The 25,636-nt window shown below is 49.2% G+C and overlaps 1 protein-coding gene across 1 annotated transcript in view; it reads right to left on the minus strand.

Annotated features, from left to right (window-relative positions):
• Nucleotides 1-21,190: 21,190 nt before the first annotated feature.
• The window catches only part of LOC101870925 (nectin-1), a 56,156-nt gene continuing 51,710 nt past the window's right edge, over nt 21,191-25,636 (minus strand). Inside the window, exon 6 of the mRNA XM_005142639.3 lies at nt 21,191-23,346. Coding sequence (XP_005142696.1) covers nt 22,805-23,346 — 542 coding nt within the window. The 3' untranslated portion in view covers nt 21,191-22,804. The remainder of the gene's footprint in view (nt 23,347-25,636) is intronic.

Below are 25,636 nucleotides of genomic sequence, written 5' to 3' on the forward strand. Positions count from 1 at the left end.
TGCTACAGGGTGAGGGAAGGAAAGGATATTGTCCAAGGTCTGGGAGGAGGAAGGTTTTCTGTTTTCTCCTCAGGGGAGGACTCTCTGCTTGTTTTCCTCTTCCCTTGACTTTGCCCTTTGAATGTAGTATTTCCTCCTTCAGCATCAGCCATTGAAAACCAGCCTATCCTGCATGGCTGCTAGTAACCCTCTGCTGCTGCTGCCTCACATTAGCATCTCCCTATCTGGGCCTGAGTAAATCCACACAGATAAAGGGGGTTTAAAGAAGTGGTTGTCAACTGAGAGTCAAACACAGGCATGCTCAGCCCTGTGGATAATTACAGGGTATTTTATAGAGGAATGACCCATAAGGCACAGCTCTAGGACCCATAGAAACCAACAGCAAAGGGGGCCAGTACTGAATTAGCATCAGTGGTGCTTGAGAGGTGGGCTCAGATCAGAGTGTGGAGGTTGCCTTGCTTCAGGGGGGGATACTCCTATATTGGGAAGGCTGTTTGTTCACCCCTGTGGATGGTGGGGCTCTTTTGCTGTTTAGGGTGAAAGGCAGCACTATTAGCACCCTGATCTCCTTACCAGTTTGTCAGTGTAGGGAGAGGGCTCAGTGGCTGCCATGTCATAGTATGGAGTCTGCAGAGGGAGTTTCTGGATCTCCTCCTCGTGTTTCATGTTGTCTAAGTGAACAACCTATAACAGAAGAGAGAGAAGAGGGATGAGAAGAGCAAGTACTGTTCTGTCACAGCTCAGGGCCACATCTGCACCACCACCAGGCATCACCATGGAAGGCAGTGCATCTTACCTTCTCCCTTCCTCCAACCATATGATTTGCCTCCCATTCTCTTTCATTCTCATACCCCTCACTACCCCCCATGACATTCAGAATGGTGGGCATGCTCAAAAGTCCTCTCACCTGAACACCACCTCATTTAGAACTCAATGCCCACAAAAGTAAGCCGGATCCCAATTATAGCTTCCAAATAGTGACAATCTTTGGGAATTCTGGGCAGACAACTCCTCACTTTCTGACCCCCAAACTTAGGCCATGGATGATTTTGCTCTTGCAAACCCAGTGTTCCAACTGCAGACACTGCAGTTTTCCTTGCCAGAGGAAGGAGCTTGCAGCTGGGGTAAGGAGCCATACCTGGATGTCTTCTGCAGTCAGGTGGCTTTTCACCTCCTGTTTCCTCTTTGGTGGAGGGGCAGGTTTGTGGGATGGAGGCAAGTCGATTCTGCAGATAAAGAAGTGGTTAGAGAGGAAAAGGGTCTGCTTGCTTTGGTGTATGTGACAAGCCTCATCCTGCATGCACCAAAGACTGGGTTGTGTTTGGCATCAAACTGCCAATAGAACCATATACATTGTTCTCTGTAACCCCTCTGTGCCCTCCTTCTCACCCCGATTAGAATTGTTAATAGAAATCAGCATTCTGTTCCTAACTCCAAGCAAATCCCCATGTCGGATGGCAGATCCTGAGGTGCAGCTGGGATACCTGTCTCCCAGCACTGTTTTGGGATGGCTCCAAACCATCCCATGGGAGGAGGATTATTCAGTTTATAGCTGTAGGGTACCAGGAAGTGTCTGGCAGTGGCCACTGCAAATCAACAGGGTAATGTCACCCCCAGTTCAGGAGCTGGAATGGCAACCCCTGCCACAGGCTTCCCAGTAGGACTTTGAGTCTTCCTTGTAGACGTGCTATGCCATGCAGGCATGTTTATCCCTGACCCCAGTCAGGGGATCAGCTTTTGCCCCAGAGCAGAAGGATTGGCAGCCATTATAATCCCAGCCTAGAGGCTGTCTCTGCACATTCTGTTCACATGCATAGATGTGTCTAATCCTTTTACAAAACTTATTAAAACCCATCCACTAATTGCCTGGCCCCCCTCCCTTCTCTCTACAATCTTCACCAGGATCTTCTGACAGAGATGGGTGACTTTCCTTGGCAACCCAAAGGATTCCAGCGTGGGATCAGAGTGTAGGGGTGAGTGGGAAGGTAAAATGGGTCCCCAAGGCTCTGCAAAGCATTGACGTGATGGCTTGAAAGGAAAGAAATGCTATTACCTTTTGGAGGCTTTGGAGCAGGCTCTGCAATAGAGGCAGCACCTCTGCAGACCAGGGCACCATTGTGTTTCTATTCTCAGTTAAAGTGGCTCTTCACTGTGCCTGTGTGGAGGGCCATTGTGGGAAGTGGATTGTCTGAATGCATCTCTAGCGTAGGGCTGATGCTGTTGATGCAATTTCACCTTGTGGTGCTACAGTTTTGTTTGTGTGCCTTTCTGTTCCTCATCCTGCTTTCCCTGTTCTCTTCCCTCCCCCTCTCCAGTTATCCTCCAATGCCCTCTCTCAAATGGGATTAAATGGAGCACAAAATGTGGCCAAGATGTATCAACAATGAGGATGGGTGTTGTGGAAGATAAAAGCAACTTCTGGCCTTTGGGCTTTCTGCGCCTCCCCTATGAAGTGGGGAGGAAGGGAGGGGATGCTCTTGTGAAAAGGCAGTTACAAGATAGAGCTTTTCAGGAAGAGGCCAGGATAAACAGTTCTGAAGAGGGCTCTGCTCATGCTGCATAGCCTGAGCTCCACATCACCGAATTCCCTGCCTGGCATCCGTGCTGCACAGCCTAGGGCAGAGCAAAGCAAGTACCTGCTAAAGAGGAGCCCTTTGCCCTGCCCTCATATTGCCAGAGGTCAGGTCTTCAGGCTGGCACTGCATGACCAAAACAGGCACGTGGAGTGCCTGTGGCTGGATTCCTTGGGATATCCAAGGTGCTCAGGCTCTATCAGAGGCCCGTCTCTGAGTCAAAGGAGTGAGCCAGGGGGTGGCAGAGAGGGAGAAACAGCAGGAAAGCCAGTTTGCTGACCAGCTTTTCTACATGCAGGTAGTGAAGGGCCCATGGTGCTCTCTGTAGCCCCATCCATCCTGTACCCCCAGCGTGCTGTACTTCAAGCATGGGGCTACTTACAGGTCATTGTCTGTTTCAGTGCGGTTCTTCTGCTGCCTCCTGTAGACGATAATTACGGTGACAGCCACGCCAATGATGAGGACTGCTGCGATGACACCTCCCACGATCCCAATAATGCCTCCTGGGGCACCCTGAGGTAGTGGCTTATCTGCAACACACAGGGAAGCACAGGAAAGAGGGTCAGGGTATCAGACAACACAAGCCTAAGGTGCTAAGAGCAAAGCTCATCCTGGAACGTAGTTCTTGGAGCTCAAAAGGAACAGAACCCTGTAGCTGCAATTGCAGCCCATGTGTTTCCAAGTGCTAAGCAGTTCCTTATTCCATTCTGCAATTCCCCGTTGAATTAGGTGGTTATTCCTGGGCCTGTTGTTCTGCTTTTGTGCTGTCCTCAAAGAAAGAAGGGCTTAGGGACTAAAGGTGCTTCCAAGATGATACCCCATGTGGTGCAGTGGGACTCATATGGACTTGCTGCTTGAGAGAATAATATCAATAACTATCCCAAAAGCCTTCTGCAGGGCCTTATCACAGTGCACTGCTGAAATGAAGGAGAGCTTTGCTAGGTTACCTTAGAATACCTGAGGACCAAAGCTCAGTTTATCGATGTGGAGTAGAGCTATGTACACCCCTAAACCATACCCAAAAGAAGACCTGCATGGAGGATTGAGGGGCGAGGGGAAGATGTATCACATCTTACATTTCATTTCCTCTTTGCCTCATGGCCAGAGAGCTCGGTGACTTGGGCCAGCTCCTCTGTGGCTAACACGGACCTCATTCAAAGGGAATCTATCCCATGGGCCTGACAGGAAAGAGCTTTGAAACATAGGATAAAAGGATTTAATTTGCTCTACCTTCTAACCTAATTAAACTTGAAAACTAGCTAATTGGTACTTTGTACTTACAGCTCCGGCAGTGATGAAAGAAGGAGATAATTGGAATGGAGGAAGAAGGAGGAGGAGGAGGAGGAGAAGGAAAAGGAATTCAGGGGAGGGGAGCGAGACAGGGATGAGGGAGCAAGGTGTTTTGTAGAACTTGTCTGTCACATCTAATTCTCGTGCTTAATGCCCTGGCTGCTGTTAGAGACTAGATACTGGACTATATGGACCTCATTCTGCAACAGTTGGCTTTGGGTATCATAGTGGTAGCCTGTACCTCCACTAAACCCAATGTCTCAAAATTACACCCACCTCACATGTGTGCATGGTTATAAAACACCCGCACACATTCCCAAATCACACAGGATAACTTACACAGGACATTTCAGGGTGAAAATCTGCCATGTACTCCCACCTCATATCCTTGGATTCATCGCTTGCTTAGCTTGAAGGCTGGGCTCCATGAAATCACATACACCAGGTGCAATTGCAGAGCTGTGCTGCTAAGAGCCTATTCCCAGATCTCACCTCTTCACCTTTCCTGTCATCCAGAAGTGAACTGAGATGTATAAACCTTTCCCAGGGAAAACCCCTCTCTGGTCAATACTGACAAATGGCACAGCAGAGAACTGGCATGTTTACTGCATTGGTACAAAACACTTGAACTGCCAGCACCATGCTGAGAACATTGCTACCACTGAGGTGTTTTTCCTTGGGAAGTGTCTTGACACAGATCCCTCATTCCTTTCCATGCAAACCTGGTTTTCTCTTGCCTCCATCAGTCAGCATCCCACACCCCACCTTTCCCTGTTCATTAAGAGCTTAGAGCTGCGTGTCTTCGAGTGATGCTGTAGCCATCAGCATGTGAGGCTCCGCTCCCCACCATCCTCAGCAGTGGCAGTCACTTTGCTTTCTCTTCCTTTCTCCATAAGCCACATTATCTTGTAAATAATATTTCAGCCTTGAGACAGCTCACTTAGAGCCATGCTCAGGCTGACGTGTTACAATCCAAACCCCAGGACAGCATTCGAGATAGGGGCAGGGACAGCGACTGTAAAGCATCTTCCAGTCACTTTTGCTGGGGCATTTCCATGATGAATTGGCCCCTAATGGCTCTCTGGATGGCAGGTAGTGAGCAGAGAACATCAGCCTCCTGCTGCAGCTGTAAATCAGCAATGTGTATATGTGTGTGGGGGAAAGGGATGGAAGGAGGAAGAGGGAAAGGGAAATAAATAAAGCTAAAATGAATCTCCAGGAACTTGAACAGGGCTGTGCACTAGTGGAAAAGGGCTAGGAAAATATAAAGAGGGGGAAATACAGCCATCAGTTTGCAGAAGAGAAATACAGGGCACTGGGTAAAGAAACTAAGGGGATGAGGAGATGGAAAGAACAAAGGAGCACTGTGAATGCTTTGGGGTGTCTAACAGTGTACTTCCTTCTTGCCAAGCTAAGGTATGGACATTCTGGTGCAGGTACCCATTACAGCTGCCTAAGATGGGGCTGTGTTGTTTCCACAGAATGGCAAATACCAAACAATGACACTATCCTACAGTAACAAGTCCTGCCCTTCATGTGCAGGTCTCTTTCCTGAGGACAGGCTGAGCCCGCCTGCAGAGGTGGTGGTGACATCTTTGCAGGAATCCAGCTAGGAAGCTGTGAAAGGCAATGGGATCATTGCTGTCAATGAGAGGAAACACCAAGAGACAAGGGAGATGAATGACAGATCATGAAAGTGCAGAGGAGGGGAAAAGAAATGGGAAAGGTAGAGAGAGACCTTCCTTTCTGCTGGCTCTTCCCTCTCTCCCCCCTTTTGTTTTGATTTTTTCCTATTCTAAACCTTCTTCCATCAGCATCCCTGCCTATTTCCTCAACCTCCCCTTCCTGGGGAAGAGATATGGCTAACATAGTTTGGAGGCATCACCTGCAACCCAGCCTATGCCCTTCCTTCCTTCCTCTGTGGGCACTGCCTCCTTGACAGGTGAAGTCAGAGGCACCAGCAGGGCTTGTCTGGAGGGCAGGGGGGCTGCTGTAAGTGAAGTAGGACACGAGGAAAGCCTCAGGAGAAGGTAAGAACGGGGAGATGAGGATTCAGTTACATTGACAGGGCTTTCGGGCAGCCCTGGGAAGGTGTTTGCAAGGCTTGCGGATCAGGATCGGAATACATTGACAGGGCAGCTCAGGGGCCTCCAGACTGGAGTGGGAAAAGGCTTTAGCAATTAAGAATGCAAAACCCCTTGCTCTGTGTCACGCTTGGATAAATTAAACTCTCCAAAAAGTTAGTGTGAAGCAGTTGGCAGTGAGCTTGGTACCAGAGAACCCAAAGGGGTTGAATGAAGAGCTCAGCCTTATCTGGATGCCTAAGGGCTGCTGGGAACTTCTCGCTCCTGCTGGAAACGGAATTAATTCAGTGTTACAATTAAGGAGAAAAGAAGGACACTCCACCCCCAGTCTCTTTCAGAGCAGTTTCCTTCATTACATTGTTCTCCCATGGCTGTTCTGGAGATGGAAGACACAGGAAAGGAAGACAAGTGGTTATCTATCCATAAAGCATCCTGCCCACTCACCCCATAGTGTGTGTGTCAAGGTTTCCAAAAGTAACTGGTAACAGATAAAGACCTTTCTATGTCAATTAAAACATGGTGTGAGGTGCTGATAGTGCAGTTCACCAGTCCCTGTGCTCAGTTAAATCACACCCAGAAGTTCAATGCTGTCTGTTGTTCCCATTTCCCAAACAAATGAAGAATGTCCACTGGACAAGAATGTCCTTCCTGGAGAGATGCATTGGCCACAATCACAGTGCTCAACTGATGCATAGCTTCATAGCACCGGCTGTGGAAAAACCCTTGTCCAAACAGCCGCAGGGCTCTGTCTGGATGGACAGAGCCATGGCTCAGATTTACTGCACGCAGCCATGGTAGCATTTCAAAGCACAGAGACAAACGGACAGGGCTGTCCACACGTGCTATGCCCACGGGGTGAAATAGTGCAGCTGCAGAGCACAGTAGTAAATAATAATAGAGGAACAATGAAGGCTTTGAAGAAGCAGCTTGCAGGAGAGCAAGAGAGATGTTCCCAAAGGGAACTTGAAGTGAGGCAAAGAGGGATAAACTGGAAAGCTTCCAGAGGAGGGTATTCCAGAGCAGAGGAAATGACTCAGTAGCTCTTGGTGGAGGGTGATGTGAAGGACTTTCCAAAAGGAAAGGAAGGAAGAGACAGAGGAGTGTCTGTCACTCTTTTGAAAGGAAGGTGTCTTTCCTTACAGCTACTCGTGTGGCTGGGCCATCTGCATCATGAAGCAGCCTGGCTGTCGCTGGGATCAAAGCATGTGAGTGGGATACATTACATCCCCACCAAGGGCCTGTGCCTCTATGGGACTGACTTTATGTAAAGCTGGGATTGGCCAGACAGTTCTGTGCTTGCTGCAGTTTGGGTTTCACACCTTTAATGTCTTCTTTCTATCCTGTCTGCCACGTATTCAGCTGCCCCAGGAGGGCCTAAGCCCCATCTAATTGCTGATGCACTAACCCGAATCTCCCAGGTAAATGTGGAAGCTGAGTCAGTCTCTGGGCCCAGCTCACTGCAGCTCTTTGAGCTCTGTGCTTTATTTGAGCACCACTTTGCTCAGATAGAGCTGCACACTCTTCTCCTGTCTTTGCCTCCTCCTAACTTCAACCTGATCCCTCAGTGCTTCGTAGAAAACCAGCACGACAACATACACCTCTTCTGATAAGCCATTTGCTCAAAGATCTGCCTGCATCTGTAACCAATTGCAAAGCAGGGTTCCCTTTCTGTTTATCACCTCCCCACACAAAACAAATCCCCATCTATTTCAAGGCTGGCTGGCCAAGGCACTCAGCAACGTGCTGCCTCGCTCACAGACAACTTGCAAATCAATAGGATGGAATCGTGATTCTTTTCTTTATGCTGGCAGCTTTGAAGCTCTTCTAACTGCCAGGCTTGCTGGAGTTAATGTTACCTTGGTACTCAACTGCATCCGTGTTCGCAGGCATGTACAGCTTGCAGATATAAAGCAGCCTGTCCTGGTACAACGCCAGCTCAAAGTAAGCCTGTCTGTGACCTGGATTGTCACCCTGCTCCAGTGGAAGGGGTTAGCACTTGCTGGACTCTTTCTGCTGCTGAACCTTTGAGCAAGGCGCTGAGATCAGATGATGCATATTTATAATGCACCCCACCTGACACATTCCAGGGAGCCTGAGACACGGCAAGTTCACAGTGCTAAATTAAACTGAGTTGAAAAGCTTGGCAGAACAAATACATCTCCAGTTTGGTTTAAAAGGCAAGAGCAGGACTGGCTAATTTGAGACACGCTCCAATAGCATACACATCCCCAGGCACAAACAGGTCCAGAGCTCCTGATGCTTTGTGTTTGTAAAGGGTTAATGAACTGCTGTTCTCAGGGGAGCGGAGATGTGAGCTGGTAGAGTTGATGGGCTAAAGGGTAAAACGAACAGCAGGGCTTGCAAGTCAGTGGAGGTTTTAAAGGGATCTGAAGTATGAGGGAGGAGAGATGAGGTAGGTTTCTCTGGGGGTAGTTCCCTTCACTGTGTATGTGAAGTGAATCCTTCGCAGGGACAGCTAAGCATCCAGAGGATAAAAGGGATTAAGAAGGAAAAGACGCTGAGCCAATGGCAGCAGACCATTAGCGTGAGGTTGCAATTCCATCCTACCCCCACCCAGCAGCAGCATTTGCTTCACCCATCCCAGCTGGGTCCCGAATCTTTGTGCCCTTTCCTTTTGTCCTGGCCTCAAATGGAGAGGAGAAGGGGAACACAACATCTCAGTATTCATCCAGAACCAGCTCTGCTACCAAGCCCTCTATGATATATCCTCCCTCTAATTCCGCTCTCTTGAAGTTCTGGGTATTCTCGGGGTCCCAAGTGCATTCGGAGCATGGGTATCCCACTGCCGAGGTACTAATAGCAGCATCCTTTTAAGATCCCTGCCCACTTTGCTTTCCCCTGTAATTTTTACCAGCCCAACTTTGCCCGTCTCTGATGAGGTTTGGGGAGAGTTTGGCAGTGTGGTGTGTGGATCCAGCCCTCTGGGGGTGCCTGCTTTGAAGAGCATGCCCAATTGCAAGTGGACACATGGATCTGCTTGATGTTAGTAGAGATTTCACACACATTCCAGCAAAGGCAATTGCTTTGCCATTCACCAAGGGTGGAGGCATCTCTGTTCTCTCCAGTAATGATCAGCTTTCCCCCTTTCCTGCAGGAGAAGCAGCAGAGTCATCCTTGGTTAAGTAGCATCTGGTTAAGTAGCTGCTGGCTGCAAAAACATGTCTGGAATGTGGCTTTAACCCCTGGTGACCTTCCCTTGCAATGCTTCCCAGTGGCCACTTAAGAGGCTGGGGTTTGGATAGCAGCAATAGGAGCAGTGTGTTAACCCCATGGGATCCAGCAGAGAGGAGGACTGACTCTTGCAGCTCCCCTGCAGACACCTCTTCCTGAGTTGGTTTTCCTTCCCCTCCTGGAGCAAAGGTGTTAAACAGCACCTGGAAACACGGTTTGGGAGCTTAGGAAGGAAGGCCTGTTCTCTATGTGAAAGGACAGAGCTTAGCAAGGACATCACTGTGCAACAGAAAGGCCAGATGTGCAGAGGGTGCAGCAGCAAGCAGCCATGTGCAGCAGTGTCCACCCTTAGAAACTGAGCTCTGTCTGTGCACATCCCTGTGCTTTCCACTTAGCCAATGTCTGCATTAGCTCCAGATTCTAGGATATCCCTGTCTCTCCATGCCACTGGAGAGGGGCCAGACACGACCTTGTCTCTAACCCATCTGTCCAAATCCCTGCCCTCTCTCCATCCTGCTTGTCCATCTCCTTGCTTTGCCAGAACCAGGGGTTTCACAGCTCAATGCAGCAATATGGAGAGTGCCCAAACCTGTTTTGGGGGAGAAGATGGGGCCTGGAGAAGATGGAAAATGTTATCTGACATTTCTTCTGCCTCCCAGCCCTTAATTTTAGTTCTGCTTCGTTTCCTTGCAACTCAGCAGAGTAATGAACAATCAAATCCCTTTAGCAGTTTATTTCTTCTGCTGTACAGTTTCAAGGAGGTGATGACACTTTAAATTGCCTCTCCTGGAGGAGGAAGGGGCCAGATCCTGAACCCCATTACACTGGAGCGTGTCTCTCTTGATCTTAGCAGGCTGCCCAGAGCACAGTGTGGTCCCAAATCCATGTTTAGTCAGAAATGCAGCCTCGCTCCCTTGATGAGTCCATTAAGGTCATGCTATTACAAGCAGCCACCAGATGAATTGTGTCAGATAGAAGGTACAGGCACTGCAGCTCAGACTCTCATCATTTGCGTTAATAGAGTTAATTTGCTCCACAATCTTCAGCAGGACTCCTGGGTACATCTCACTCTGCTTGGCCACGTGCCCTGGGTCTTATTTGTCTCCTGTTGCCTCCTGGATGCTTACAGCACAGGGCAGCTGTATCTTGGATGTCCCCAGAGGATGAGATCAGTTCCCTGTTTATGCAGAGAGAGGTGCAGACACAGGGCAAGGAGGAGCTGCTCTGCTTCTGTGTCATCAGGCCAAAAGGGCATGAACAGTTGTGCAAATGGAAAGGTGGACAGGGCTACAGTTCTCTCACCTCCCCTGATAACTGCTGCCTCCTCTCCTGCTCCTCACATGCATCTTCCTAACAGTGGTGCTGAGGGTGAGATCTGCTTCTCCCAAGCTGTAACTGTGCCTGTGCTGATTTAGTAATAACATCCCCAGCTGCTTCTATTCAATCCTGCTCCAGAGAGAGACAATGGGGCAGAAAGCAACTCAGACTTGATGCTTCTGACCCTTTTCCTGCTTTCTACCTTCTGTTAATAGCAATGGAAACTCCTAACACACCTTCCCTCCTAACTTCTCAAACACCTTGCAAGCTTTGCGGGACAGTGTCTGCCTTAGCGTGGAATTTAAATCAATGCTTAGCCATGTGGACTTAATTCAGCTGGGTGCTTCTTAGCTGGTGCATAGGGAACTTCCCTCAAGTCCAGTACAGATCAAATGCAAAAGCTGGGAAGAGCATGATGAGTCAGTATGAAAGAGAAGCTGTGAAGGACAGGCGATGGATACAAAAGTGAGGGTTACCCTGGGGAATACAACAGGAACAAACAGAATCTCTGCAGTGCTCTATAGTCACTTTACCAGATGGATATGGTCAAGAGGGCAGCAACGACTGGGAAAAGGCAGGAGATCTGAATAACTATTCAGGATCTCTCTCTGGAGACCAACATTTGTTTGTTGCTTCTAAGAGGACAAAACAATTGGCGCATGTTTGAGGATGACAAGAGCAAGGAGCTTGCTGGACACCATCTCCTTGGATACTCCACTTACTATAAGCAAACAGATAGGTTGAAAGTCTTAGCTGAGGAGATCCCTAACGGAGTCCTGTTAGTTTTTACTATATGTGAAAACAGTTGCATTCTAGAAGGTTAAATTCTAGCAGGCTGGAAGAGGACACAGAGAATGCTATAGGGTGAATTGTGGGCATCAAAGAGAAAAGCTCACAGAGATTCCAGTTAATAAAGAATTAATAAAAGGCAGGCATAAAATCAGTGCCAATCTACCTGGTTCACAGGAAATAGCTCTTGTCAGTCAAACACAATGTCATCTTTTGCCTCCTAAACCAGTCATCTCGTCAACGTAAGCATAGAGGTGGAATGGATAATAGATGAAGACTGGCTAGCTGACAGGTCTCAGAAGGAGTTGTCAAGAGGGAATCACTGTCAGCCGGCACATGTCTACATAGTCTGCAAGAAGGGGTGGTGGTTCTGATGCCACTCAATGCTTTCATAGGGCTGCTGGAAATAATGACCACCTCAGTGCCTTAGCAATCCCTGGAGGAGACAGAGGTTGGTGGAGTTGTATAAAGACCATTAATACACTCAGAACATTGTAATTCAGCCATTGCAATGCTCTGGGAAGAGGACCGAGAAGGGAAGCATGCAGAAGATGCTGGAGTATAGCTTTACAGTAAGTGTATTGAAACTGGACCTGAAGCAATGCTCCTTAACACCTCCCTGGCAAGAAAGGAACCGGTGCCAACCTGCAGCAGGGAAACAGGGAACAAGCAAGAGCTGAACATGGAATCACAGAGGCTGCCAGCACCTATCAGTCACAAGGCGATGCTGTAAACCACAGACAAACCTTCCCCATCTCTACATCTCTTTCTCCCCACCTAATCCTCTGCTGTGTGTCAGCCTTTTTGGCTCAGCAGTCAGCTGAATGCTGAGAGAGGGGAGGTGACCCCCTCTCTGACACAGGGAATGTTACTGGCTTTGAGGAAAGAGCTTCCTAGGGAGAGGAGAAGGGTCTCAAAGCCTCTGTGGATGGTGCAGAACTCCCTGCACGCATTCCTCCGTGCAGGGACCGGCTTCACACATCCTCCTCTTCATCTCCCCCTATTCTGTTGCTCAGGTAACACTTTCAATGCAGGTCCTCCAAGGAAATTTTTAGGTCAGTTATAATTGGGAAACCTCGTGTGGAGCTATAAAGCATCAGTTAATATGCTGGAACTATCCAGTTAAATGCCAATTATAAAACCCCATAAGCTCCTCAACTCAAATATATTAATAACATAATTAGACATTTATTGCTTATGCAAATTAAAAGTTAAGTTAATCGGACATCAACAAAACCCCAGGAAGTGACCATTTAAGTAAGTAATTTCTATTTAATTATGATTTCTTCCTATTATAAAGCCCCCATGCCATTATTTCTCGACTGCTCCGCAGTGTTTACCCATTCACACTTAGCATTCCCACTCTGGTATCCATTCATAATACCAGACAGCTGCAGCATTCATACCAACAGCCATAGACCTCGCACAGCTGGCAGCAGCTGGACTGGTTGCCCCTCCTACTTGTTGCTCCTTCTCCTACCTTTTCCTTGTCTAAGTTATTAGGAAGGACACAGCCAGTATTAAATGTCCTCCAGGTTCTGTAGATTAAGAGGGGGTAGAGGATGGGGTATGCACCAGACCCATGGAAAAGCACCTGCTGGGGACGGTGACAGTGAGCATATGTTTGTACACATCCCATAGGCAGAAGTGTGCTCTCATGAGCAAGATAAGGATTTAGCTCTCCTAAGTCCAACCCTGAGCCCTCTCCTCTGGTTCCCTGCACACCTTCACTGAATTCATTTCTCTTCTCTCTACCACCCCCCCAGGAAAAGGGGAAAAATGATGGACCTCAGGGGATGAGTGTTTCATGATCAGATCAGCTCCTTGGGCGGACAAAACTGTGTGCCAGCAGAAAGCTACTGTTCATTATGACTGTAAGGCAGTAATTGAAAGGGCTGGGAGCTACAGCAGGACAATAAGATGAGGCCGGGAGATGGAAAATGAAGCAGTTTGTTCCTTGAGGGATGGAGACATTTCCCTGGTGAGCCAAGGCCATATGGATGGACTCCCTCCCTCCAAGCAACAGGCAATCAGTTAAACCTGACAGGTGTGAAGTTGGCAATTTTCTTTTCAAAACAGTGAGATAAACAGGCTGCCAGGAGGAGCAGAGAGATAAGGGAGGAATGGAAACATCCAGGTGCCCTCTCCCCATGGGGCTAGCGGGGGCTCACAGGCAGATGGATGGAGGAAGGAGTTCACTTTGCAAAGGTCCTGATACACCAGGGGCACGGGTGCAAGGCTAGAAATAGGCTTGGCACAAATGAAAGAGAGAAACCTTTCCTCCCCCCCACAGCTCCTCAAAGGGCGCTTCCTTTGATCTGGTAACATTTGATCCCTATTAATCTCCAGGGATTAAGCCAGCACTGAACTGTTCCTCCTGATCTCCCTGGCAAACTATGGGACAATGCTCTCAGCAAAGAGCATTTAGTGCCTCTTTGCATGCATTTTCTTCCCGGTTCAGGCAGAAACCTCTGCCTGCTTCCTACAAGGATCTGGGTTTGGTTCAGCAGTTGTAAACCCACAGAGGAGGGATTGTCCCTAACTCACCTTGCGCTGGGCTTAGTCAGATGAGGTGAAGGGAGCAGCTCCAATGGCTGGTATCCATAAATCACTGCCTTTCAATAACTCAGCCCCTGAGGTGTGATACAACATTTTTAACCTACATTTTAATAGCGGACACAGTTATCTTGCTGTGCCCTTGCATGGCCATGCCTGTGCAACATGGATCCGGTTGGGTTTCAAACAGGCTGATCCTCATCCTGTTCATCATCTGGCAAATCCTACATAAGTGAGCGAGCCTTCATCTAAACACATCGGGAACGGCTGTGAAATGCATTGTTTGGAGGAGGAACAAAGCAGCTCCCCTTGCCTTCTGCCAGGCACCACTGAGAGCATCAACAGTGTCACAGGTCCCCCAGCTGGAGTACATTTGCATAAAGCAATTTCCTCTAACAAATACATTCATACAAATCGAACTCGGGATTGCAAACACTGAAACCATGAAAACAGCCTCATCATACATATTTGTTACTACAAGTGATTCACCCAGCGCTGCTCTAAACTGACAAGTTTCCCTTAGCTCCACTTTTCCAGCACTAACTCAAAGAGATTTAATGGTACGTGTGACCTTGAGTGCTTTGCCTTGAACTGAAGCACAGATTGCCTCTTACCTCACAATGAAGTTTGGACGGATGGTGACGTGTTTCTGGACTGGTCTCCTGTGGCCTGACCTGCCTCCAGTGCCCCTCAAGCTCCCACCCCTGCACATCCAGCCTGGTTTAACATCTCCCAGTTACACTGCCTTTCTCTCTGCCTGTTGCAGCCCTTTGTGCTTCCAGTTCTGAGTGTGCCATGAATGTGGTTTTGAGTGTTGTGCAAGACATTAATCCCAGTATGGGAGGGACATCTTCCCAGGAGCCAGTGCCCAAGGGTATTGGGCAGGTTGCCTTCTAATTCCCTGATTACACTGGACTGTATCTCACACTCACTATATATCTTGCTTAGGCCACATACATTTCCATGGGTGGAAATAAGCATAACTCCATTATAGGCAGAAAGGTTGAATATGCAGGAACCTGGCTCTGTCTCTCCACCATGGACATTTCAGCCCTGCATTCCATGCACATCTCCCAGGTCCAGGGAGGTAAATCTCGTGACATTTGCTCTGGTTCAGACTGGCTTTCTGCTGCAGCACCATGCTCAGCAGTGGGCAAACAGCCTATGAGCAAACACAAGCCTCTTGCTCATCTCCTCCTGCCCTGATCCAGCTCCTCCCCTGCCTCTGCTGGCACCTCTGCTGATTGTCAGGGCTCTGAAGTTGCTGTTGGGGCCAGCAGCGCTCGCCTGCAGAGATGTGGCTTTGAGAAGGGATCCAAGCCACGCTGCCATTTTTCCATGGGCTACATGCATTGCTGGCATTCCCAACCCCAACGTGTTTCTGTTTTGTTCCAGAGAAACACAATACTGAGGGGCACTGCATGGGAGTCCTTTCCCGCTGTGCTCAGCTCTCTGCAACCTGAGCTGCTAAGAAGAGGCCCCATGCAATGGGTTTTATCCATCATCGCTTAACTGTAAGACATGGCCTGGGAAACCAGCACAGCATTTCCCAGGGGCTCATCGCAGCAGGACCATGGGCAAAGATCGCCCCTCCTATCCCTCTTTCCATCCAACAGCCCCATCCCAGCTCCCCAGTGTTCCTCTTCTTTCTCCTTTATTTCCCTACCCCCAAACTTGGCTGATGCGGATGAGCCAGCTGCTGGGGATCCAGTTCTATAGATTCCTGCCTCTCTGCATCTGTCGTGGTTGGTCCTAGGGCTACTGACCTGAACCACTGCAGCTGAAGCAAAGCTACGCTCCCAGCATCTTGTCACGACTAAGAGGAGCTGCAGACAGGGGAAAATGAGGAGTAAAATATGTGGGCATATAGATACAGGCCAGATAGTGGTCACAACTGCCTTGGTCATGCTGAAGCCTGATAACAAGAGTGTTTCTGCCTATCACTCTCTTTGCATCTGAGGAGAGGCTTCCTAAGGCTTTAACTTCAGCCCCTTCCAAAGTGAGGTCCCCACTGTCCTTTATCAGCAGAATGGCTGAGCACCGGTCCCTTTAATGGCATGGGGTTTTGAGGGAGCCTGTTTGCTAAGCAGCACACAATGCACTGATCATCAAGCCTTGTATCAGAGACTCCTGCTGCTCTGGCTCCTGCTCCATGCCTGCTTTGCTGCTGACAGGGAATGAAGAGTCTGCACCAAACCACTCCTTTCCAGCCTAATCCTGAACACTTCCTGCTCCGTCCAACCCATCTCTTCACAATGGAGACCAGTTCAGTTCAGATCTGGGTCAGGATCCATCCCTCTGTGATGGGATGTGCTGGGGTTTGGCTCAGATCTCCAGCACATCATTCATGTGCTGAAGCTGGGTGCAAAATTCCTTTCCCAGGGAGTATTCCGCTCTCTAGGCCAGAGCCATGGCAAAATGCCTGTTGATTTCACTGCAAGGAAGAGCATGGACATTTTCTCTCATCTCTTGCTTGCTTTGTCTCTCCCTCCCTTGCAAAAGTCTGGGTCTTGCAGAGTTGTCTGCCTTGATCTTTGGGAACAAGGCTTTCTTTGTAGTGTATATTCACAGTCAGGAGGCTGAAAAGCAAGGGGAAAGACAAACTGTTCTTCCCGATGCAGAGATCAGTAATGGAGATGCAGGGATGCAGTTTGATCCTGCCTCTCAATGGACCTTTAGCATCCCTATAGCATTTAGATGCTTTCAATGCGCTATAGGAATACCCTACTGTGTCAAATCAAAGGTTGGCCCGGTATCCTGGCCCTGACTGCACCTAATTAACAGTGCCTAGAGAAAACGTAAGAAGAGAGCAAGTGTGTATTGACATATTTCCAATAGCCTGTCCCATCTGATAGAGCTAACAGCAACTGAAGAACTTCCTAAGCTAGAGACAGTGTCATAACTGTTAATAGCTTTTGATGGATTTTTCTTCCCTAGGTTCTTTTAGGGAAGAACTCTTTAGCTCAGGTTAACTTTAGACATCAGCAGCATCCTTTAACAAGGAATTTCACTGCTTACATTCATAAGGGGAAACACTCCCACCTCCTTTTGTCTATCTGTGAAGAATCTCATGTAATACAACCTACAGTCAGTGGCAAACCCAGTAATCCCCTGTCCACCTTCTCCAGGCCACCCATTGCTTGGCACATCTCTTAACCCTCACCCTTGAGCCTTCATCTGCAAGCAACTCCCATTACAACATACCACATATCATGGGAACAGCCCCAGGTCATTGGAAAGCAGATGTCATTCCTGCTACTGTGACTGCAAGGATGCAGCTTCAGTCCCAGGTTGTGAATCGACGCGGTCACAGATGCACAAAGAAAAGGCAAATGTCTCTTTTTCTTTTAAAATTCTTTATTTATAAAAAAGTACATTTTTTGTTTTTCCACAGCTGAGCCACTATTGGGTTTTATACAAGTAAAAGGAAGGGTGATGCAACACCCTGCCCACACAAATTATAACCATGAAAATGCCTCCCTGGACCCCAAACAAACAAATTACAAAGGATGGAAAACGAAACGAAACAAAACCCAAACAAAAAATCATAAAAGTCCATTACATTATTATTATTATTTTTATTTTTTATTTTTTACAAAAGCACAACACAGATTACAAAAAGAAAAAACCAAAAGAAAGAAAGAAAGAAGTGGGGTTGGGGTTGTTTGTCTGTCTCTAGTCTTTATTCCACAATTTCATTACAGCAAGAGGAGGAAGAAAGAGAGATCAAATCACTGAAGTTAAGGAATTATGCTTAAAAAACAGAAAGGCAAAAGAAAAGAAAAATGAGATCCTCAGTATGAGAGTACCTCCACCAATACCAGTTTATGCTAGCGGAGGATCGGACTCCATAGGCTTCTTACATTCACCTCCAGGTAAATGCCATATGAAAGTCACACTGGTCCAAAGTACAAACTCACTCCCTTCTCTAAGGCTTGGGTTTCCTGCCCTTGCTGGTGGACTGAATCCTCCCCTTAGCCCCATTGCAGAAGGCAGCACCCTCTGCTCCAGCACCCCAGCCCTGGCTGTGCTCTGCTATTGTAAGCCCAGCAGAATGAAGAACAGGCATCAGTACACATGATGCTGGCAGCATCACTTCTCACTGGGTCCTAGCAGAGCAAACAGACCCCAAAACTTCAATGGGCCTGGGATACCCCCCTTATTTCCACAGTATGAAACCCCCCAGCTTTGTGCAGCCAACAGGCACAACACAGTGGGCTGGGCAATGGGGTTTCCCTTCCACTCTTGAGCATGACTGGTGTCTGAAGCTCCAAAAAGCTGTGTGTGTGCGTCTGTGCTTGTGTGCTTATGCATGGGAAAGAGTCACAGCAAAGGAGAGCAGCAGCTCCTGTTCTAATTTCATTCCCTCCTCTAATTGCTTGAAGATCAATCTCTTGAATCTCTCTCTCTAACCCTCAGTGATTCCTGCTGAACAGTTGTTGTGTTCCCTTTTTGACTCAACATCAGGAAAATGGCTCCTTTGTCCCTTATGTCTTTGCAATCAATTTGGTGCTACCGTTTGGTTTGATTTTTTTATCTTTGCTCAGAAATCTTCAGGGTTTTGGGTTTTTTGTGTTTTTTTTATTCCTTTTCTTTTTTTTCCCCCTGGCTGAATGAAAATGTTTAACAACAGGGGTGGGGTGGAGGAATCTGGCAATTAAAGAAGGGAAAATAACATCACCAGGGTGAATGGCGATGAATAATCTCAGAGCTAAGCCCCAGCAGGAAAACAGCTGGGGTGTCTGTACATAAACTACAGGCTTGTTTTGGGTTGTGACATCGATGCGTCTGCATCAGTACCACTCCCTGAATGCACACAGGGGCTTGGCCCTAATTCAGCTGCATTTGCTTTGTTGAGATGTGGGTGAGACCCAGAGTGATGTACCACAGGGCTCAGGCTGACCCCCCCTCATCTGCCTGTTCAGCTTTTCCATAGGCACATCTTACATCTTGAGGTACCACAAGTTTTGCCTCAAGTTGCCATTCAGGATCAGGGCTTGGGAAGGGAAAAGCACCATGTTGATAGGTCTCTTCACTGGCAAGAACCCAGCAAAGGAATGTGGACAATGATACCTTCAAATGGAGGTAGGGCAACCGGCCATGCCTCCAAGGCAGCTTCCATCTCCCACATGGAAGCTCTTCTGCTTGTTCTTTGCAGCGTCCCACAGGGACATTTTACATCTCTTTAGCACCTCTGATGAAACGGGGGTAGAGAAGCAGGGGAGTTTTCACTTGAGGTAGCCTGAGGGTCCCTGGGAGAGGTGGCTCAGCTGGGCCAGCCTGTGGGAAGTGCATCACCACTGAAAACCAGCAGCTTGACTCCAGCCGGCCAGAATCTGGACCATTGCAAGAAACTGAGGCACAAAGGGACAAGTGACACAGTCCCCCAAGGTAAGAAGATTGCCCCTCTGCCTTCCCTCGCAGCCCTAGGGGCCATCAGGAGGCAGATTGTCCCTGCAGGATGAGTACTGCACGGTCCCCATCACTCTGCTCCCCTGCAGAACCTCCCAGGATACACATGGTCTCGGATTTGGCATCTCTACTGAGTTCACCCTTGCATTCGAATAGAAACAGGTACCACTTTCTTCCTGACGCTGCTGGAAAACCTGATCTAATTTCCTTCAATGGCCCCCTCAGAGCAATTCAACCCGGAGAAGGGAGTGATGCTATTACTGGATCAAAACAGCTCTCGGACGCAACATCAATCTGATTTCTTTTCCTGCACACTTCTTTTTTCTTCTACCTTGCTTCAGTTTAATGGCTAATCATTTGGCTAATTACCACCCCAAGAGTCCCTAGGCCAATTAGCTGACCTTGCAAGGGACAGCAAGAAGTGAATCACTGCACAGAGGTGGCATTTCCCTATGGCTGTGCGGATAATTGCACCAATGCAGGAATGCCGAAGGATGACGAGGAATGTGCTACTGAACCTTGAGCTACCTGAACCTTGCAGGGTACCTCACTGTTGTGCAATACTGTCTGAGGATCTTCCACTCCAGGCTTGCCCAGGTTCTGGATGAGGAATAAGCATCTGATCCCCTTTCTAAACCATTCTGATGAGCTAAATGGCTGAGCTCTTTGTTATGCTTCTGCTGGTGGGAAACAGAAAGTGGGATGTGGCAGAAAGAGAACTGTATATAGGCTTGTGGTGGTTTAACCCCAGCTGACAACTAAGCACCACACAACACCTGGAAGCACCATATTGCTTCACTATCTCCTCTCCTTTCTCTCAGTCCCACTGTTTTTCTGAGCTATGTGGACTGTGTATGAACGGGCAATGAAGAAGCCAAGGAGGCTACACATCACAGAATGACACCTCTAAGTGCAAGGCTAACAGCTACCAAAGCGTGTTTCTTAGAGCTCCTTGCTCATACTTCCTGCAAGCCACACGTTATCTCAGGAGCACTCACACTGGTCTGCTCCCTCCCAGGTCTGTCTGCTTTGTTTGCAAGGCTTTGTACCTTTGGTCTTCAGGAGACAGCTTCACTGTGGGCTGGGACCCTGGGGGATGTGGAGTCAGTGCAATGTGAATTTGCCAATGAGCTCAGTGGTCCCTGCCTGTGACTGGTGCAGAACATGAAAGAATCACTGCTGGACCCTGCGGGCTTTATAAAGGGTTGTTTTCCTCCAACTCCATTTCCTCGTGGAACGTATCTGTCCTGGGGGAAATGTGCAGAGGAGGGGCTGTGCCACTGATTCCCACTCCGCACTTGGTCATGGACCACCCGGAGTTTGATGTTGGTGATGTTGTCACAACCCTTTTTAGATCCCTGTTGTGAAAGTCAGATCTAAAGGATGATTCACTTGAGAAACAGACTTTGTGGAGAATCATCTCTGAACCACAAACAGCGCAGGCTCTGAAGCCCATCCCCTGTTACATTAAAGTAAGCTGTGGCTAAGGTACAGTGCTCAGCAATGCTGCTCTGTCCTGATCCAGATTATAGGTTCAATCCCAACAGATCCCGAGGGAATCTCTGTCTGCCCTGCTTTGAGTGGACATAAAGCAGCCTTCCTGTGGCATTTGGCTGTTCTGCCAGAAGCCAGGAAGCCTGAAGGGCTGGCAGGAACAACAGAAAGATTACAGGGTAACAATTGGATTTCCCATTCCCTTACACCGCTAACGCAATAAGAGCAAGCTACAAAGTGGGGATGGCTCAGGCTGAGCCTCAGTTGTCTGGACCAAGCACCACATGCAAAGGAAAGCATTGGAAGCTGCCTGGATGAGAGATCTGACCTTCACTCATCCGTGTGGGTCTCACTCTCCACCCTCCCTTTTGCAGCAGGATAGCTACTGGATGCTATGGAACAAAACCCAGTGGGTAAGGCAGGAGGAGAATTAGTCCTGCTATTTTTAGATGTGCATGATAACACAGCTCAGAAAACTGGGGATTTCTTTTCAAACAAAACATTTATTTGTACATCAACTTAAAAAAAAAAGAAAATGAAAACAACCCACAAGAAAGAAAATAAGCCCCAACCCAGTGAATCTGATCTGGATATGGTCAGTGTCAGAGGGGCCCTGAAGTCTGGAATCACACTTATCCACAGAGCAGCGATAGCAGCAATCCAAGCCTTCCCATCACAACACAGTGGCTCAAGGGAAGGAGGACAAGATCAATACCCCAGGCTCACTCAATCCTGCCCTGTCTACCAAGGCTCTGCTTAGAAGAGGGATGTGATATTGAAAAAGGGACAATCAATGCAGACTAATGGATATAAAGGCTGGGGTTGTTGCTAGGAGAGTTAAAGAGAAGTACCCCCATGCTCTGACACCCCCTCCTCGTGTAAACACATGACAATTAAGTCTTAGTGGTATAATAAAACTTAGGGGCCTGATCCTGTGCTGAAGCCCTCAAAGACACTGGATGGTACACTGGGAGAGCTGCCCTGCCAGGGCCGGGCAGTGGGCTTGTGGAAGAAGCAAAGTGGTATCAGTTAGTCCCCTTCCCCAGGTGTGTGCATGACCATAGTGCCAGAGTTAACTGCTCTGTGGCTGGTACGGGCAACAACAACAGCAACAAGAACAAAAAGAGCCAGTATTTCTCTGAGCCATCACAGGGGGGAAATGTCAGCAATAAATACTCCTTTCCTTTCTTTTAAAAGAACACTCAAACAAAGACAGAAAATGAAAAGCCAGGAAATAATAAATTGGAGGAGGAAAACGGCAGCTGTTTCCCTGCCCTGCTATCAGCCCATGCACCTGGGGTTTGGTCTAAGGGCTTTTTCTCCCCCCTTGCTTCTAATTCTCCTGGTTTGTTTTGGAGTCATTAGAAAGGAGGAGCGGATCTCCCCAGGCATGCAGTGGGCAATGGGATACCCAGACCCCACTGAAAACAAAGTGATTGGGGAAAAAGAGTCAATCAGTTCACCTTATAATGGCACCTACGTTTCCATTGCCATAATCATCCCTGGCCTCTGTCCTTCTATGGACAGCCCACAGGACCCCCTCCCAAGGTTAAAAAACAACAGAGAAGACAACATACAAACAAATTCCAGTGTTTCAGGGGTGCGGAAGTGGGAGGAGGAACCTCGGGGAGGGAAGTGGGGCCGAAGGGCACTCTGAGACATGAAGACACAAACAAGAGTGTAATATACAGGCTGGGCAACAGTCGTTAAAGCAAATAGTAACACCTAAGCCACCGACCAATACAAACACCACAGAAGGGGACGAAAATTCATCGAGGGAAATTAAAAAGCAAAAACCAAAAGAACGGAGAAAATAATTACCCAACCTCCCACCTCCCACCCGTCCCCCCCAAATGATCTGTAAGCAAAGCTGCCCTCCTGCCACTGCTGGCAGCATCCAAAGTCTCTGCTCGAGCGCCTGGGGCAGGCGTGCGTGTGCAGGGGGGTGAGCACTGTGCGTGCAAGTGTGTGTGTGAGCGGCCGCGCACGCTCGGCTCCGCTCGGCTGGGATGCGGGGCAGTGGGAGGGCATCACTCGTGGTGCGTGTGTATGGATGTGGATGTGTGTGGGTGTGATGTGGAGCGATGCGGTGCCGAGCTACACGTACCACTCCTTTTTGGAAATGAAGGATCCGTCGTTCTGTGAGACCATGTTCTCCGCGATGTCGAGCTGCTCCGGGTCGTATTGGAAGCCGAGTGTCCTTTCGTCATAAGGTTCGGGGTGCGCTTCCCCTTCGTCTACCGTGAAGTAAGGCCGCTTAGCATCCTCCTCGTATTTGTTGGGGCCACCCAGCTTGCGCTCGCCTCCTGCATCCTCATCCTCATCTTCATACGTGCTGCCGCCCAGCTGGCCCGGCTTCTTCTCGTCGTCCGAGTCATCGGGGTACTGGAGGTTTTGGGCCATGGGGGGGTGATGCTGCGGGATGCCGGCCTTGCTGTAGCCATTGCCGTACACGTGCTTCTTTGTGCTGTAGTCACCCTTGAAGGTGTGACGCCGGCGCCGGAGTACCACAAAGAGCACCACGGCCACCACCAGGACCAGCGAGACTCCTCCCACTATGCCCCCAATCACCGGTGTGGGGATGTTCGGCTGCACCATGGATTTGCGATCATCGATTGGAGACGGGGTGTAGGGAAATTCTGGGTAGGAAAAGACAGATGGAAGGGGGAACAGTGTCAAACCATGCGGAAACGCGCCCTCCCTCCATGCTTTCATTGCCATTTTTGTGGGGTGAGGGGGTGGGAAGATGAGGGTAAGGAACAGGGAAGGGAAAAAGTAGGGAAAGGGGAAGAGGGTGCATCCTCAGAGGGAACAGCGCACGGGAGCTCTGCTTAGCAAGGGGAACGCAGCGTGCTGTGCCAAGCTCGCCAAGCCTCATGCAGGAACAGGCTGGAAGCAGTGTTTCCCTTCCCACCCCACCTGGTTTCTCCAGACGAGCTCAGATCCCACAAGCCCAGTGCCTTGAGTCCAGACGCTTGCCATTTTACTGGGTGAATTTCAGGTCCAGTTTAGCAGAGCACACCGACAGCCCCGGAGTGCTCCTGCTGGGGAGCAAGACCCAGACCCCGTTCAACTGTGGCCAAGGAGCTTCCATGGCTGCTCCTATAGATGCCATCCTAGATCTGCCACCTCTGCAGCCCCCTTCTTGGCATCCCAGCTTGGCTGACCCCAACCAGTGCAGGGCAGGGCAGAAGGCAGCAGCACTTTGTGATCTGCCCTCCCATCCGCCCCACAAGTGATGTGCTCAAGGCCATGGCTGGCTCCTGGACCGGCTTCCTGCTGCAACACAGGGGTACAGCCCTCCCACTGTTTCTTCTGCTACCATGGTGGCCAGCTGAATGGCACTGCTCATGCTAATCTTGTTCCTACAGTTACCCTGACCTATTTAAAAGAGCCATAAATCACTCAGAGAAAGAAAAGACATCACAAAGAAACTCTTCTCTTTCAGTTCAACACCTACACTTTGGCACAGATAAAGTTTGATCCAGGACTTACATCAATCTTCCTAACACTCCCTGGGCACAGTTACAGCCCCTGGTCAAACTCAGCTTTCACACACTGCCTGTTGAGCATCTCTGTCCGTGAGGCATGAAGAACCAAATGGCTCTCTTGGTACTTTGACTGCCTCTGCATTTAGACAGCAGGCTCCTGGTTCATCCCCTTCCAGCCTTGCCCTCCCACACCATGCTCAGACCCCTCACACTGCTTTTTCCACCCCCACGGCCTGTCTGCAGTCCTTGTTTGCTGCTCTGGAGCCTCCTGGCCCTCATATTTTCACCTGGCAGCCAAGGAGAGGTGCAGAACAACCAGCAATCTCAGCACAGCCTCCCAGAACAGCAGCTGGGATAGGGTGATGGGGAAGGAAGGGCCCAAAGGCAGCACATGTAAAAGGGATATGAGGCAGAGTCTGCTTCTTGGCCCCTCTTCATGTACCTGTGGATCTGCCTGCTGCTGGAAGTCACTTCCCTGTGTTAGAACAAGGAGGAGCTGGGCAGGGAGTGGGTTTCCCTGCAGCACAGCTTAGCCCAGCTGCTAAAGGAAGAGGGTAGAACAGAGCATCCCCAGGGTAGAGGCAGCTCCTGAAACAGCTGCAGAGTTTGGACAAGGGAACTGAACTCGAGCAATTGCTGGCCTGATCCTTGTGGCATAAATGCTTTGCTTGTGCCTGAGAGCTGTTTCGTGCCTGCCTTTCCTGAGACATCATCCCAACAACAGCATCTTGGTTTCTGCAGTGCTGACTTGCCTCGAGCAGACCCTCACGAGCCCGAAACCACACAGAGAGCAGCACACTGAGCAAGAATGGGCTGGAACACAGGCAGATGGAGGGGCTCCTGCTGCAGGCAGAATGAGGAGCAAGACACTGTGCAGGCAGGAGCCAGCATCCCTGTCCAAAGCCAGCCTTCAGAGCAGGAGCGAGGGCATGTCTTTCAGCACGGGGCTGGTTTCTGGAAAGCCAAAGCCCCACATTGCATCAACAACACATGGCTTGTCATAGCCAGCTGGTTCATACCAAACCTCTCTGCAGAGACAGTAAGACATGTCACATCCACCCCCTGCTAACCCTGGCTGCTGAGGGCTCAGCTTCAACCACACAAGCATCCATACAGCTCTTTGTGCCCTCACCCATAGCACCTCCTCAGGCCTGCTCTTTGCCATCACAGCCTCATCCACCCCACAGCTCCAGTCTGAAGCCTCTTCCTACCCAGAGCAAGGCATGGGACCCAGACATGGTAAAGCCATCCTGATCCCCTCTGCCTACCAGTGCTGGAGCACAGACACATCTGAGAGCAGAAATCTGTGTCTGTGCACGATTTCCAAAGGAGTTTGGCCCACTTTTCTATTAAAAGCCTCATGAACATCCCAGGCTGGACGCAGGAAGCAAAAGGACGAATGTTTTTCTACCTATTTTTTCCCTGCCCTTTGTGCTGC

Source organism: Melopsittacus undulatus, chromosome 15 (genome assembly GCF_012275295.1).
Source record: "Melopsittacus undulatus isolate bMelUnd1 chromosome 15, bMelUnd1.mat.Z, whole genome shotgun sequence".
In the NCBI taxonomy this organism is placed as follows: domain Eukaryota; kingdom Metazoa; phylum Chordata; class Aves; order Psittaciformes; family Psittaculidae; genus Melopsittacus; species Melopsittacus undulatus.